Consider the following 13,291-nt stretch of genomic DNA (forward strand, 5'->3'; position numbering starts at 1 on the left):
TTAATAGACAAAGTCTTTTCTCTGGGGTGGGGGTGTCCAGAATCAGAGGCATAGGTTTAGGGTGAGAGGGGAAAGACATAAAAAGGATCTAAGGGGCAACATTTTCATGCAGAGGGTAGCATGTATATGGAATGAGCTGCCAGAGGAAGTGATGGAGGCTGGTACAATTACAACATTTAAAAGGTATATGGATGGTTATATGAATAGGAAGAGTTTAGAAGGATATTGGTCAAGTGCTGGGAAATGGGACTAGATTAATTTAGTATATCTGGTCGGCATGGATGAGTTGGATGGAAGGGTCTGTTTCTGTGCTGGTACCTCTATGATTCCATGACTATGACCTTCTGCAATTGCATAGGAATGTGCTGTAGGGGATGGGGAGATGTTGAGACTGGTGGAGGAATGGATCAAGATGTCTCAGAAGGAACAGTCCTGCAAAAGGTTGACAAGGGAGGGAAGGGGAAGGAAAAATGTGCCTGGTGGTGATTCTTGCTGTAGGTGGTGGAGATGGCAGTTAACAATCCTTTGTATGTGAAACTGAAAGAATGGAATAGAGTCTTTGCAAGAAGCAGAGTATGAGGGATGTATAGTCAAGATAACTGTGGGAGTGTATTTGCTGGCCAGTCTATCCCCAGAAATGGAAACAGAAATGTCTAGGAAGAGATGAGAGGAATCAGAGATAGACCAGGCAAACGTGAAAGCTGGGTGGAATTTGGAAGCAAAATTGACAAACTTTTCCAATTCCAAACAAGTGACAGAAGCAGTACTGATGATGTCATCTGGAGAAAGAGTTGTGGGTTGGGGGCTAGAACAGGATTGGAACAAGGAATGTTTATGTACCCCATGAAGAGACAGGCATTACTGGGGCCCATATGGATACCCATTGCCACATCTTTGACCTGAAGGAAGTGAGAGGAGTTAAAGGAGAGGTTGTTCAGGGTGAGGATGGGCTTGGCCAGGCAGAGGAGGGAAGTGGATGAGGACCATTCAGGCCTATTTTCCAGGAAGAATTTGAGAACTCTGAGACTGTCCGTGATAAAGAGGATGTCGCTTGTGCTCATGAAGTGGAAATTTTGAAACTGATGTAAAGCAACAGAAGAATCAGAGGTATAAATGAGAAAGGAGACAAGGAGAGAAAAATCAAGTTGAGGTAGGAAGCAATGATTTCTGTGGGTTAGGAGCAGGCATAAACAATGAATCTGCCTGGGAAATCCTGTTTATGGTTTTTGGGAAAAAGACTTTCTCTCCACAATTGCTTCCAAACCTGCTAAGTTTCTCCAGCAATTTCTGTTGGTGTCCCAGTTTATTCAATCTCTCTTCATAACAAAATCTCGTCTAGCCCCTCTCCAATGCAATCATATCCTTCCTATAATGTGGATACCAGAAGTGCACACAATACTCCAGCTCTGGGCTAACCAACATTTTATACAGTTCCAGCATAACCTCCCTGCTCTTAAATTCTATGCCTCAGATAATTAAGGCAGATATCCCATAAGCCTTTATAACCACCTTGTCTATCTGTCCTGTTGCGTTAAGGGATGGGTCCCACTGATCCCACTGTTCTTGTCTGTCCTGCATCACTTCATAATTATCTGCACTGAATTTCATTTGCTATTAATCGGCCCACCTGACTAGCCCATCTATATCCCCTTGTAATCTAAGTGTATTCTCCTATTTACCACTGGCAATTTTTATATTGTCTTCAAGCTTACTGATCAATCCTCCTCTATTGAAGTCTAAATCATTTACATATACTGTAAAATGAGAGGGCTCCCAAAGTGACCTCTGTGAAACACCACTAGACACAGGCTTCCAGTCACAAACACACCTTTGACCATCAGCCTCTGCTTCCTGCTATTCAGCTGTTTCTGGATCCAATTTCCACATTTCCCAAGAACTCTTACTATTACTATCACTCAGGACCTTATCAAAAGCCTGACGGAAATCCAAGGAGACTATATCAAATGCATTGTCTTCATCTACACACTTGGTTACCTCATTGAAAAATTACATCTGTTAGTCAGGCATGACACCCCCTAACAAAACCATGCTGACTGTTCTTCATTAATTCCTGCCTCTCCAAGTGTAGATTAATTTTGTGTCTCAGCATCCAACAGATTCCCCACCACAGAGGTTAGAATGACTGGTCTGTAGTTTTCTGGATTATCCCTTGCTCCCTTCTTGATTAATGGTCGAACATTTGCTGCTCTCCAATCTCTTGAAATTTCACCTGTGGTCAGGAAGGAATTGAAAATTATTGCCAATGTACCTGCTATTTCTTCCCTTGCCTCACTCAACAGCCCAGGATACATTTCATCCAACCCTGGAGAGTGAATCCTGCCAGGCCACTCAAAACCTCCTCTTTGTCTACGCTAATTTCTTCAAGTCTATTACAGTCGTTCTCCCTGAATTCTATATTCACATCATCCCTCTCACTAATGAACACCGATACAAAGTATTCACTTTGAACTTTTAATATGGGTCAAATTCTTTTTACAACAGCAGATAAGTTGGTTGCCATTGAGGACTAACTACCAAAAGTAATAAAGTTTGAAACATTATCAGTAAAGGCTTACTGATTAAGGCTTACTCATTAAAGGCCTTTATACAGGTCAATGATTGCATCGTCATTTTTAAGTCATAAGTGACCTCACTTGTGCTGCTTTTGAATTAAGTTCTGTTTTATCTGTTGTTCTTCATTATTAAAGACCAACATTTAAAACTTCTGGGGGCGCTTTTGTCCCCACGATCAGATATGATCTCTCTGAAGGGTCAGAACAGGCTCAAACAGTTGACCTCCTCCTGTTCCTTTGGTCCCCCAAAACCAGCCAAATGCTAATTCCTTTCTTTAATCATTTCATATAATTTCAAAGAATCCCTGTGGAAGCAGGCCATTCAGCCCATCAAGTCTACACCAAATCTCTGAAGAGCATCCCACCCCAGCACCATCCCCGATCCCTATAACCCTGCATTGCTCATGGCTAACCCACCTAGCTGATACATCCCAGGGTACAATTGGCAATTTAGCATGACCAATCCATCTAACCTGCCTATCTTTGGGTGTGGGAGGAAACCAGAGCATCCGGAGGAAATCCACGCAGACGCTGGGAGAATATGCAAACTCCACACATCACCCCATAGTCACAAAGAGCCAAACATAAGTTTCAATTTTGTTCAGCTTTCCAACTCTTGCCCCTGAGTTGGAACACTGTGGGGTCAATGCCATCCTATGATTTGTTTACAATAATTTGATCATTTAGGCCGTCATTGTTTAGAAGCTTTATCTTTCAAAATTCATTCGGGTAAATTACAATATTACATTATCTAAAGCGCAAGGAATATGCATTCAGGATTTTGAATAAATATCTTCAAAAAGTGATCTGGACATTCGTTTCATTTACTGTCTGTGGGAATTTGATGTGCGTTAGGAGACTTGAATCAAGGTTATAGGTTCAGAAGGGAAATGAGGTACTGTGGGTACTGGAAACCGGGGAGAATAGATTGAAAATGGCAGGCCACCAAAATCCTTAATGAGTTGAGGGCACAGCAAGATTGCAGAAAGCAAAGAACAACAAGTACAGCACACATATAATTAATTGTAATAATATACACAAAATTCTGGGCTTTGTCTCTGCCAGGTCGAGTAACCTTACACTCTACGTTGTGTAGAGGAGGAGATCACTGGAAGATCACAAGATGCTTGATCTGCTAAAACTGATGTACAGCTTTCTCTGAACTACAAGATCTTTCTAGTCTGCCAAACATTATGTAACTAAATTGAAATCACCAGATTTCCACTTCTACAGACCAACTGTTAACTTTCCTGTGCTGTACTAAGCACTTGCTTAGTTTGACTTTGCTTTAATTGCAGCCTCAATAACTGCTCCCTATAGTATTCTACAATAAACCTTAAATCAAATAGAAACATTTATTAGTTATGAATTGTTCACTTACTGAGATACAACTGATCAGCATTTTCTATACCCCAATGCTTACTGCTCAAGATTGAAACCTATTCATTCCACTGTACCTTCCATTACCTCAGTTAGGCAACTCTGCTAACAATTGAACAACTGGCCTGATTTAACAATGGGACCATCATTGATGGCCTAGCATCCTTCCTACTCAGTTCCATGTATCTCTATAAGCCAATTAACCAACGAATAGGGTAAACTTTGCTGAATACGCAATTGAAAATTTAACAACCAGCTAAATGTTTTAATATGCTTTGAATGTGGGTCAGGTCGCTCATGGGAGCTGTAGTGGCACAGTGGTAGTGTTGCTACCTTGTGGCCTAGGTTCAAGTCACACCTGCTCCAGAGGTGTAATAACAACATATCCGAATTGGTTGATCAGGAGAACATCTGCAAGTGGGTCACTCTTCATATCAACTTTAAAAGAAACCTCACCTATGAATGTGTATAGTCAGTCCACATATGTTCCACTCTTTGAAAGCAGTGCTCTATAAGTTTCCATAGAACTTTACTTCATATTCATAAGTGACAGTGGTGTGAAGTGTTCACTGGTGTGCACATATCATCACAAGGATTTCACTGGTAATATTCTAAATGCTTTTGATCAAATGAGGGCAAATTAGACTGCAAGGGGTAATACTGTTCTTACTGTGAACTTGCAAAGTATAAACAATAATTAATATGACAAATAAACCACAATAAAATAATGATCTAGCCATATACATGTTGAGAATTGCATTAATGTTGCTCATTATTAGTAATAATGCATTATTATGCTTGCTCCTTTGTCTAATATTTTGAAAGCTCTCAACAACAATTATATTTCACTTGAATTAATTGCACTCAGGAACTGAGGGGGTCTGAACTTTGAGTAATTTCATGGATGCTTTCTTGCCATGAATTCTGGCAAGTTATCTCATGCAGTCCTCCACTGCTCACCTCATTTTGTGTATGCACCACGTTCCTTTGGTGCTGCACTCTTTTGTATCTGAGGGTATAAAGGTAGCATGGTGACAGTTCATTGCAACTCAAGTTGTAAATTCATTGCTTCTTTAAATCACTGACTGTCACTGTAACTGCAACTATAAGAATGAAGCTAAACAGGCAATCAGTTCTCACTGCCATATCATGTTAGAACCCAGTTTGAATGAATGCTACTCTTTGCCTAATACATGGCACATTGTTATTGTTCAATGTGGGAGCATCAGTTGTTACGAAGCCTTCAAGTAATTGATCAGTTAACTTTAATTGAACAAGGGGAAATCAAAGAAAGGAACGAGCGGAATAGCTACATTTGCTTTGGGAATAAATTGGGGCTTACTGCCTTGCACGCAACAACAAAATTACAGCCAATGCATGATAACTTTACCCAATTCCCATCTCTTGGAGCCAAGTGTTTGGCTTGTTGCACCCAAAGCTGCCCTGCTCTATCAAGCTGAAGGTAAAGTTCCTTCTGCAATGTTTAAGGGGAGGAGATGACATATGGTATTATCATGAAACTATTAATCCAGAAACTCAGCAAATGTTCTGGGGACCTGGATTCAAATTTAAATTCAATAGAAAATATCTGCAATTGAGAATCTACTGATGATCATGAAATTATTGCTGATTGTTGGAAAAATCCATCTGGTTCACCAATGTCCTTCAGGGAAGGAAACCAGCTATCCTCATCTGGTATGGCCTGCGTGTAACTCCAGCTCCACAGCAATGTGGTTGATTCTCAACTACCCTCTGAAATGGCCTAGCAAGCCACTCAGTTGCCAAGTGTCTGAATCATACCTTACAGACAATGTCCAGACACTACATCACCATCCCTGGATATATCCTGTCCCATCAGCAGGACAGACCCAGCAGAGGTGGCAGCACAGGGTTTTATGTTCAGGGGGAGTTACCTTGGGAATCCACAACAACATGGCTTCAGCCTAAACATGGGCAAAGAAACCTCCTACTGATTACTACATACCATCTTCCCTTGGGTGATGAATCAGTACTCCTTCGTGTTACACTTGGAGGAAGTGCTGAGGGTGGTAAGAGCACAAAATATTCTCAGGGTGGGGGTTGTCAATGTCCAAAACCAAGTGGCTCATCCGCAACATTACTGATTGAGCTGATCAGGTCCTAAAGGACATAACTGCTAGACAGGGTCTACAGCAGGTGGTGAGGGAACCAACAAGTGGGAAAAACATACTTTATCATGTCCTTACCAATCTGCCAGGTGTAGATGCATCTGTCCATGACAGTATTAGTAAAAATCACTGCACAATCCTTGTGGAGGTGAAGTCCACATTGAAAATACCCTCCATTGCATACCCTCCCATGATGTGGTGCTATCATCATGTTAAATGGAATAGACTTTAAATAGATCTAGCAACTCAAGACTGGGCATATGTGACGTACTGTGGGACATTAACAGCAGCAGATTTGTACTCCGGCACAATCTGTAACCTCATGGACCAGCATATCCTTCACTCAAATATTACCATCAAGCCAGGTGATCAATCCTGGTTGAATAGAGAGTACAGGAGGGCATGCCAGAAGCAGCACTAGCATTCCCCAAACTGAGGTATGAACCTGGTGAAGCCACTAAACAGGACAACTTGACTGTCAAACATCATAAGCAGTAAGTGATAGACAGAGATAAATGATCCCACAACCATCAGATCAGATTTAAGCTCTACAGTCCTGCTTCATCCAGTCATGAGTGGTGGTGGAGGAGGAGACTCCACAATGATATAAAAGCCCAACATATCAGTGCAAAAAATAAGACTGAAGTATTTGCAGCAATTTTCAAGCAAAGTACCAAGTGGCTGATCCATCTCAGCCTCTTCCTATTGTCACCAGCATCACAGATGCCAGTCTTCAGCCAATTTGATTCATTCCACATGATCTCAAAAAACTGTTGAAGGTGCTGGATACTGCAATGGCTATGGGCCCTGACAACATTACGGCCAGAGTACTCAAGACTTTTGCTCCAGAACTTGCCATTCTTTGAATCAAATTCTTTAGGTACAGTTACAACACTGGCATTTAACCAAAAATATGAAAAATTGCACAGGGATGTCAAGTATATATAAAGCAGGACATAATCCAACCTGACTAATTGCTGCACCATCAGTTTACTCTCAACCATCAGTGAAGTGATGGAAGTGTCATCCACAGTGCTGTCAAGCAGCACTTGCTCAGCAATAACCTGTTCAATGACACCCAGTTTGTGTTCCACCAGGTCACTCAGTCTCTGACCTCATTACAGCCTTGGTTCAAACATGGACAAAAGAGCTGAATTCCAGAGGTGAGGTGAGAGTGACTGCCCTTGACATCAAGGCTGCATTCGATCAAATGTTGCATCAAGGAGCCCTAGCAAAACTGGATCAAAGGGATAAATCTCTCTGGTGATTAGAGTCATACCTGGCAATTTTAATGACTGAGATATCATCTAGAAGGATGAGAGCAGAAGGTGCATGGGAGATCACTATCTGGGAAGTATTGGTCTAGTAATATTATTGCTGGAGTATTAATCCAGAAACTCATGCTTTGGAGGAGCCGGTGTTGGACTGGGGTGGACAAAGTTAAAAAACACACAACACCAGGTTATAGTCCAACAGGTTTATTCAGAAGCACTAGCTTTCAAAGTGTTGCTTCTTCATCAGGTGGTTTTGAAGCAGGTTCATAAGACTCAGAATTTATAGCAAAATATTACAGTATCATGCAACTCAAATGATATATTGAACAAATCTAGATTGTCTTTCATCTTTTAGAATGGGTTTGCTAGTTTCTATCCCTGTTCTGCAAAGGTTCAGGATTGCGAATAATCCAATATCCAGTCCATATCCAGTCTTCCGACTAGCTTTTGAAGCAGTGCTAGTATGTCCAAATAAACCTGTTGGACTATAACCTGATGTTGTGTGATTGTTCATCCCTTTAATTAGAGATGAAATGTTGTACTGAAGTAAAGTTGGATACAGTGATTGCTAATACAATAGCTGGCATACTCATGCATAGTTTTCTGCATTTGATCACAGGCCTACTGCATATGAATTGAATTAGAGAGAGGGAAGGGCATGTACAGCCCTGTAGTGTAACATGCCTAAATTGCAACGCTGCTGGTTGATTAATTTGATATAATTGTATTGCTGTTGCTTGAAAGAATCCAAAGGAATAACTGTTGGAGACTGTCATCACATTGACAATCTGCATCTCTTGGGTGGAGTAAATCTGAAAACAGATCTTTGAAAAATCCATGTTGCCAGTCAAAGATTTTTAAAATGGAAGACTTTAGAGATAAATGTTTAAACACTCTGTGAAACAGGGTGGAAGCAATTTTACTAAAACCAAGTTAATGTAGACTTTGGAATTAAACTGTTTCGGTTAAATATATATTATTTATATTATTTTCCATACATTAAATATATAGAAAAATATATTAGATGTTTGAGTTTCACAGTTTAATCTTCATGAAAAAGGAATCTTTTACCTGCTTCTGAGAAATTTTACCCATAACATTCAACTTCCTCAGAAACTGGAGACATTGGAGGAAACCTATCGATACATATTGTATATGGCCTGTTAGGTGTGGTGGAATTTATATTTTCTCATTCCCCAATTTTTGATTCACAGAACTGAAAGTATTGCAGAACTTGTATTGGGATTGCATCTTGGTTCAGTTCTTTAGAAGAGATGAAGTTCAGAAAGATGTTATAACAAGCAAAAAATAGATTTAGTTCCGTATAAAGTATTGGTCCTGAAAGGGTTAATGTTCATATTGTCTGTGAGTGACCACTGCAGCTTTCAGAGGAAACAGACATGGCTGTACCAGCCCTCAAAGATGCTAGTAATTATTCCTGACTAAATGTAGTTGCATTTACTGCTATCATGCAATAAACCTATTTGTATCAACAAAACAGTGTCTGTTCACCTCATTCCGTCCAGCATAATGTTTTAATTGGGAGATGATTATTCTTTCAATAATAATTCCTATTTTTATCATCCACACTTTAAGTAAAATTCAGTTTCAACTGAGAATATATTAATTAATTTGAAAGCAAAGACTCTAAGGTTACATAATATGCATTTCTATATAAACATAATATCCAATTTTAAGCATACTACAGCTTTAACCTGTTCACTGAGGCCCAAATCAAACCATGTCTATCTAGGACTGTCATAAATTGATCTTGTGTTCTTTTTGCAATACAGTTCTACATTTAAACGAAAAAAGAGTTTTTAAAATTGACTTCATGTTACAGTAAATTGATATGGATGCTTCCTGAAGTAGTATATCTTGTAACTTTCAAACAATTTCCATTTTATAAGTGATTGTTCTTCCTCTTTCACCCTTCCTCTTTTATAAGTCTGACAGCTATTGCTGGAGTACAACTTTACAGAGGTAGAAGAAATGCCTCACAACCAAACTAAATCTTGCCTGAGTCTAACATCTGCACTAGCGCTCTACCTAACAGAAGTTACAAAGAATATACCTAAAAACAGAAGTTGGGCTTCAGGATCTTGAAGGTGAATAGCTGTCATCGCTGCTACTGGCATATTCAGAACCACGAATCAAGCTGGGTCTGTTACATTTTGACATTCCCAACCAAAGTTGTTGTAGAGTGAATATGATTGAAGTTTAAAGGTGCAACCTGCTCTATAATTTCAATCTTCCCTGCTAGTTGATGCATATGCTATGCAGATTGAAATACAAAAATGCCATTTTAACAGATCATAAACAAACTTAGCAATAATTATCCTTGAATAAATCTATTGGGAAATATCAGGGCTTTGACTTAACTTATCATTGATTCGTTCTTTGCAAAAGGTGCAAGATAAAACAAAGAATGACCCTGCAAAGAACATAATATCAACAATGCTGCAAAGTCCTGCTAGCATTGGCACGGGTTATTTATTAACAAGTGATTAGATGTGTAAGAATATTCTGCCAGCAGATAAAATTACACAATGTAAAAACTGAATTACAAGCCAGCCTGCACTTGTCTTTTGACTTGCGTGGTGTAGGGTGTTATGATCCTTTTGAAACTTGAAAGGGTTTCACGTCAAACAAGAGTCAGACAAAAAGTAGATCAAGCTGCAGATTGATCAAAAATGAGCAAATGTTTCTGTGCAATTCTCGGATGCAAGTTCTTCGTGTTGCTTTAAGAATGAGTGTGCAGCACTTACCTGCCAATCTGCTTCTGTCTTCTCCTGCAACAACAACAACCCAATCTCTTTGAATTGTGATTCCCATAGCAGTACTTGCTAGATTTGCAATGTTGGCAATGGTAATAACCAGAATGTAGCAGAATGTCTAAAGAAGAGAAAATGAGAAATGCAGTTGATTTAATAGATCCATATTTATATATCTTTTTTAGAATAACATCAATAACACACAGTATTTTTCATTTATCAATTACTATTTTGTCTCAAATTATTGATGTCCACCAAGGGCTTCTAGTAAATAATTAGATATCTGAGGTATGTCCTGTTTATGTTTGCCATTGAACTAGCAATTGCAATTTGTTCTCTGGATATTGCACTCCAAAACTAAAATTCTGGTCACCATCTATGGTAAGGTTACATGATTCAGAAAAGAGTAACATGTTCCACTAACATTAGCTGTCTGTACAATGACAGAGGCCCGCAGAACTTTGGATCAATAATCTGGAAGACTAGCTAAAAACAGCTTCATCTGAAAGTTATCAAAGATTCTGACTAATAGTGGCACAGTAGGCTTTTTCCTATTACTTTTAAGAATCCAACTTTGACAGTAATTTGAAAACACGCAAGAATTTCCTGACAATATATGCCTTCGATTTAATGCAAACACAGTAAGCAAGAATTACGTTTTGTGTCAGCATAACCTTTCTCACGACCTGCACTGATAGAATTTTGTAATGACTGGCGAAATTGCTAGTTTGCTAAAACAGTGGACAATGGCAACCTGCAAATGCATTTACTCTGTTCTACAGCAGTACAATAGCCTAAAGGAAGTTGATTTGAAACAGGAAAACAAAAGTACTATAAAGTGTTGGAAACAATTTAAATTATCACACTCTCATAACTCTGGATGTTACCAGAGAAGTAATACAGCATTTTGGCACATGTGCAGTGAAGTGTATTATCCAGATATTTTGATGACAGACTTCTCCATTTGCATATGTTCAGGATTATTTCTTTCTCATTTTGTGGGGCCCAACAAAGGAGCTCTGAGTTTGGCTTTCAGAATACATTTGTATTTAAGTTTGTAATGGCCTATGTTGTGAATTCCCATGCTCAGCTGGCTGCAGAACACTGCCATTGGCATGCAGGAATGTTCCATGCAATTAACATGATTGACTCAGTGAAGCAGAGCACTGAAGGGCATGCTGTCAATACGTGTGATGCGACACCTTGCAAGGACTTCGGTATTAAGTATTTTAGTCTCCAACTTGCTGTTGCAAAAACATTATAATGGAACCTTTCCAATGACAACACTTCCTTTCTGGATGTGGAGCCCAAAACTCACAATATTCCAAACACAGTCTGACCAGAGCCTCATATACCCTCAGCAGTACATCTCTGCTGTTGTAGTCTTGCCCTCTTGAAATGAAGCTAACATTACATTTGCCTTCCTAGCTACGACCTGAACCTGCATGTCAACTTGGAGAGAATCTTGAACTAAGATTCCCTTTGTGCTTCAGATTTGTGAAGCCATTCCTTGTTTAGAAATAATCTAGGGCTCTGGTCTTTCTGCCAAAGTGCACACCTTCCCACATTGTATTCTATCTCCACATCTTTGCTCACTCTCCTAGCCTGTCCATGTCCTTCTGCAGCCTCCCTACTTCCTCAACACTATTTCCCTCCATCTATGTTTGTGTTATTTGCAAACTTAGCAAAAATACCTTCAGTTCCTTCATCCAGATTGTTAATATATAATGTGAATAATTGTGCCCTACAATACTCAGGCTTGCAGACCTTCATCAGGCACCAGCTTCCATCTTTTACTAGACCCGTTTGTCGCTAATCTCTGCCTACTATCAGCCAGCCAATTATCTATCCACGCCAGTACCTTCCCCTTACAACCTTATTTTATTTAACAGATTCCTGTGTAGTACCTTGTGAAAGGCCTTCTAGAAATACAAATAGATCATGTCTATTAGCTCTCCTTTGTCTACCTTGCTCATTACCTCCTCTAAGATTTCTAACAGATTTGCCAGGCATGACCTCCCCTTGATAAAGTCATGCTGATTTAGCCCTATTTAGCATGTACTTTCAAGAACTGCACAATCTCATCCTTAATAATGGACTTTAAAATCCTAACGGGAGAAAGTGAGGACTGCAGACACTGGAGATCAGAGCTGAAAAATATGTTGCTGGAAAAGCGCAACAGGTCAGGCAGCGTCAAAGGAGCAGGAGAATTGACGTTTCAGGCATAAGCCTGAAGAAGGGTCATCGATTCTCCTGCTCCTTTCATGCTGCCTGACCTGCTGCACTTTTCCAGCAACACATTTTTCAGCTCTAAAATCCTAACATCAACCAAGGTCAACATCAACCAAGGTCAGGCTAACTGATCTATAATTTCCTGTCTTCTGCCTCCCCTTCTTCTGAGAACATAGCAATCCAGGCAGCATCAGGAGGTGTAGAAGTCAATGCTTCAGGTGTAACCCATCTTCAGGACTGGGGTGGGTCTGTGACTCCCTTCCTAGGCCCTCCCCCTCACTGCCACGGCTCCCTGCCACCAACCGGATCCATTCCTCCCATTGACCAACCAAGTCATACTCTCTACCTTTCTTCACCTATCCCCAATTCACCACCCTGCTCTGCCTCCCCCTTTATCTGCAGCTTCCCCCAGCCCCAGTCTTGAAGAAGGGATAGACCCGAAAGGTCGACTTCTGCACCTCCTGATGCTGCCTGGATTGCTGTGTACTTCTAGCCTCCTGCCTGTTTATTTTGGAATCCAGCATCTGCAGCTTTTTGTCCCCCTCATCTTAAACAGCAATGTTACGTTAGCCATTTTTCAGTTCTTTGGGGCTCTCCCTGACTCCAGTAATTCTTGAAAGATCACCATCAATTTCTCTGCTATCTCTTTCAGAACTCTGGGGTTTAGACCATAAGGTCCAGGTGATTTATCCACCTTTAGACCTTTCAGACACCTCAGCACTTTCCCCTTAGTGATGGCCACTAAACTCACCTCTGCCCCTTGATTCTCTTGAAAGTCGGGTATGTTGCTGGTGTCTTCTACTATGAAAACTGATGCAAGGTACCTATTCAGCTCCTCCATTATTTCTTTATTCCCCATTATTACTTCTCCAGCCTCACTTTCCAGTGGTCCAATGTCGACTCTTTTCTCC

The 13,291-nt window shown here is 40.2% G+C and overlaps 1 protein-coding gene across 1 annotated transcript in view; it reads right to left on the bottom strand.

Moving 5' to 3' along the window:
• Window positions 1-13,291, bottom strand: part of slc40a1 (solute carrier family 40 member 1) — a 57,187-nt gene that overhangs the window by 15,213 nt on the left and 28,683 nt on the right. Inside the window, exon 5 of the mRNA XM_060827362.1 lies at window positions 10,143-10,269. Coding sequence (XP_060683345.1) covers window positions 10,143-10,269 — 127 coding nt within the window. The remainder of the gene's footprint in view (window positions 1-10,142; window positions 10,270-13,291) is intronic.

The sequence above is a fragment of the Hemiscyllium ocellatum genome, chromosome 7, assembly GCF_020745735.1.
Source record: "Hemiscyllium ocellatum isolate sHemOce1 chromosome 7, sHemOce1.pat.X.cur, whole genome shotgun sequence".
In the NCBI taxonomy this organism is placed as follows: Eukaryota; Metazoa; Chordata; class Chondrichthyes; order Orectolobiformes; family Hemiscylliidae; genus Hemiscyllium; species Hemiscyllium ocellatum.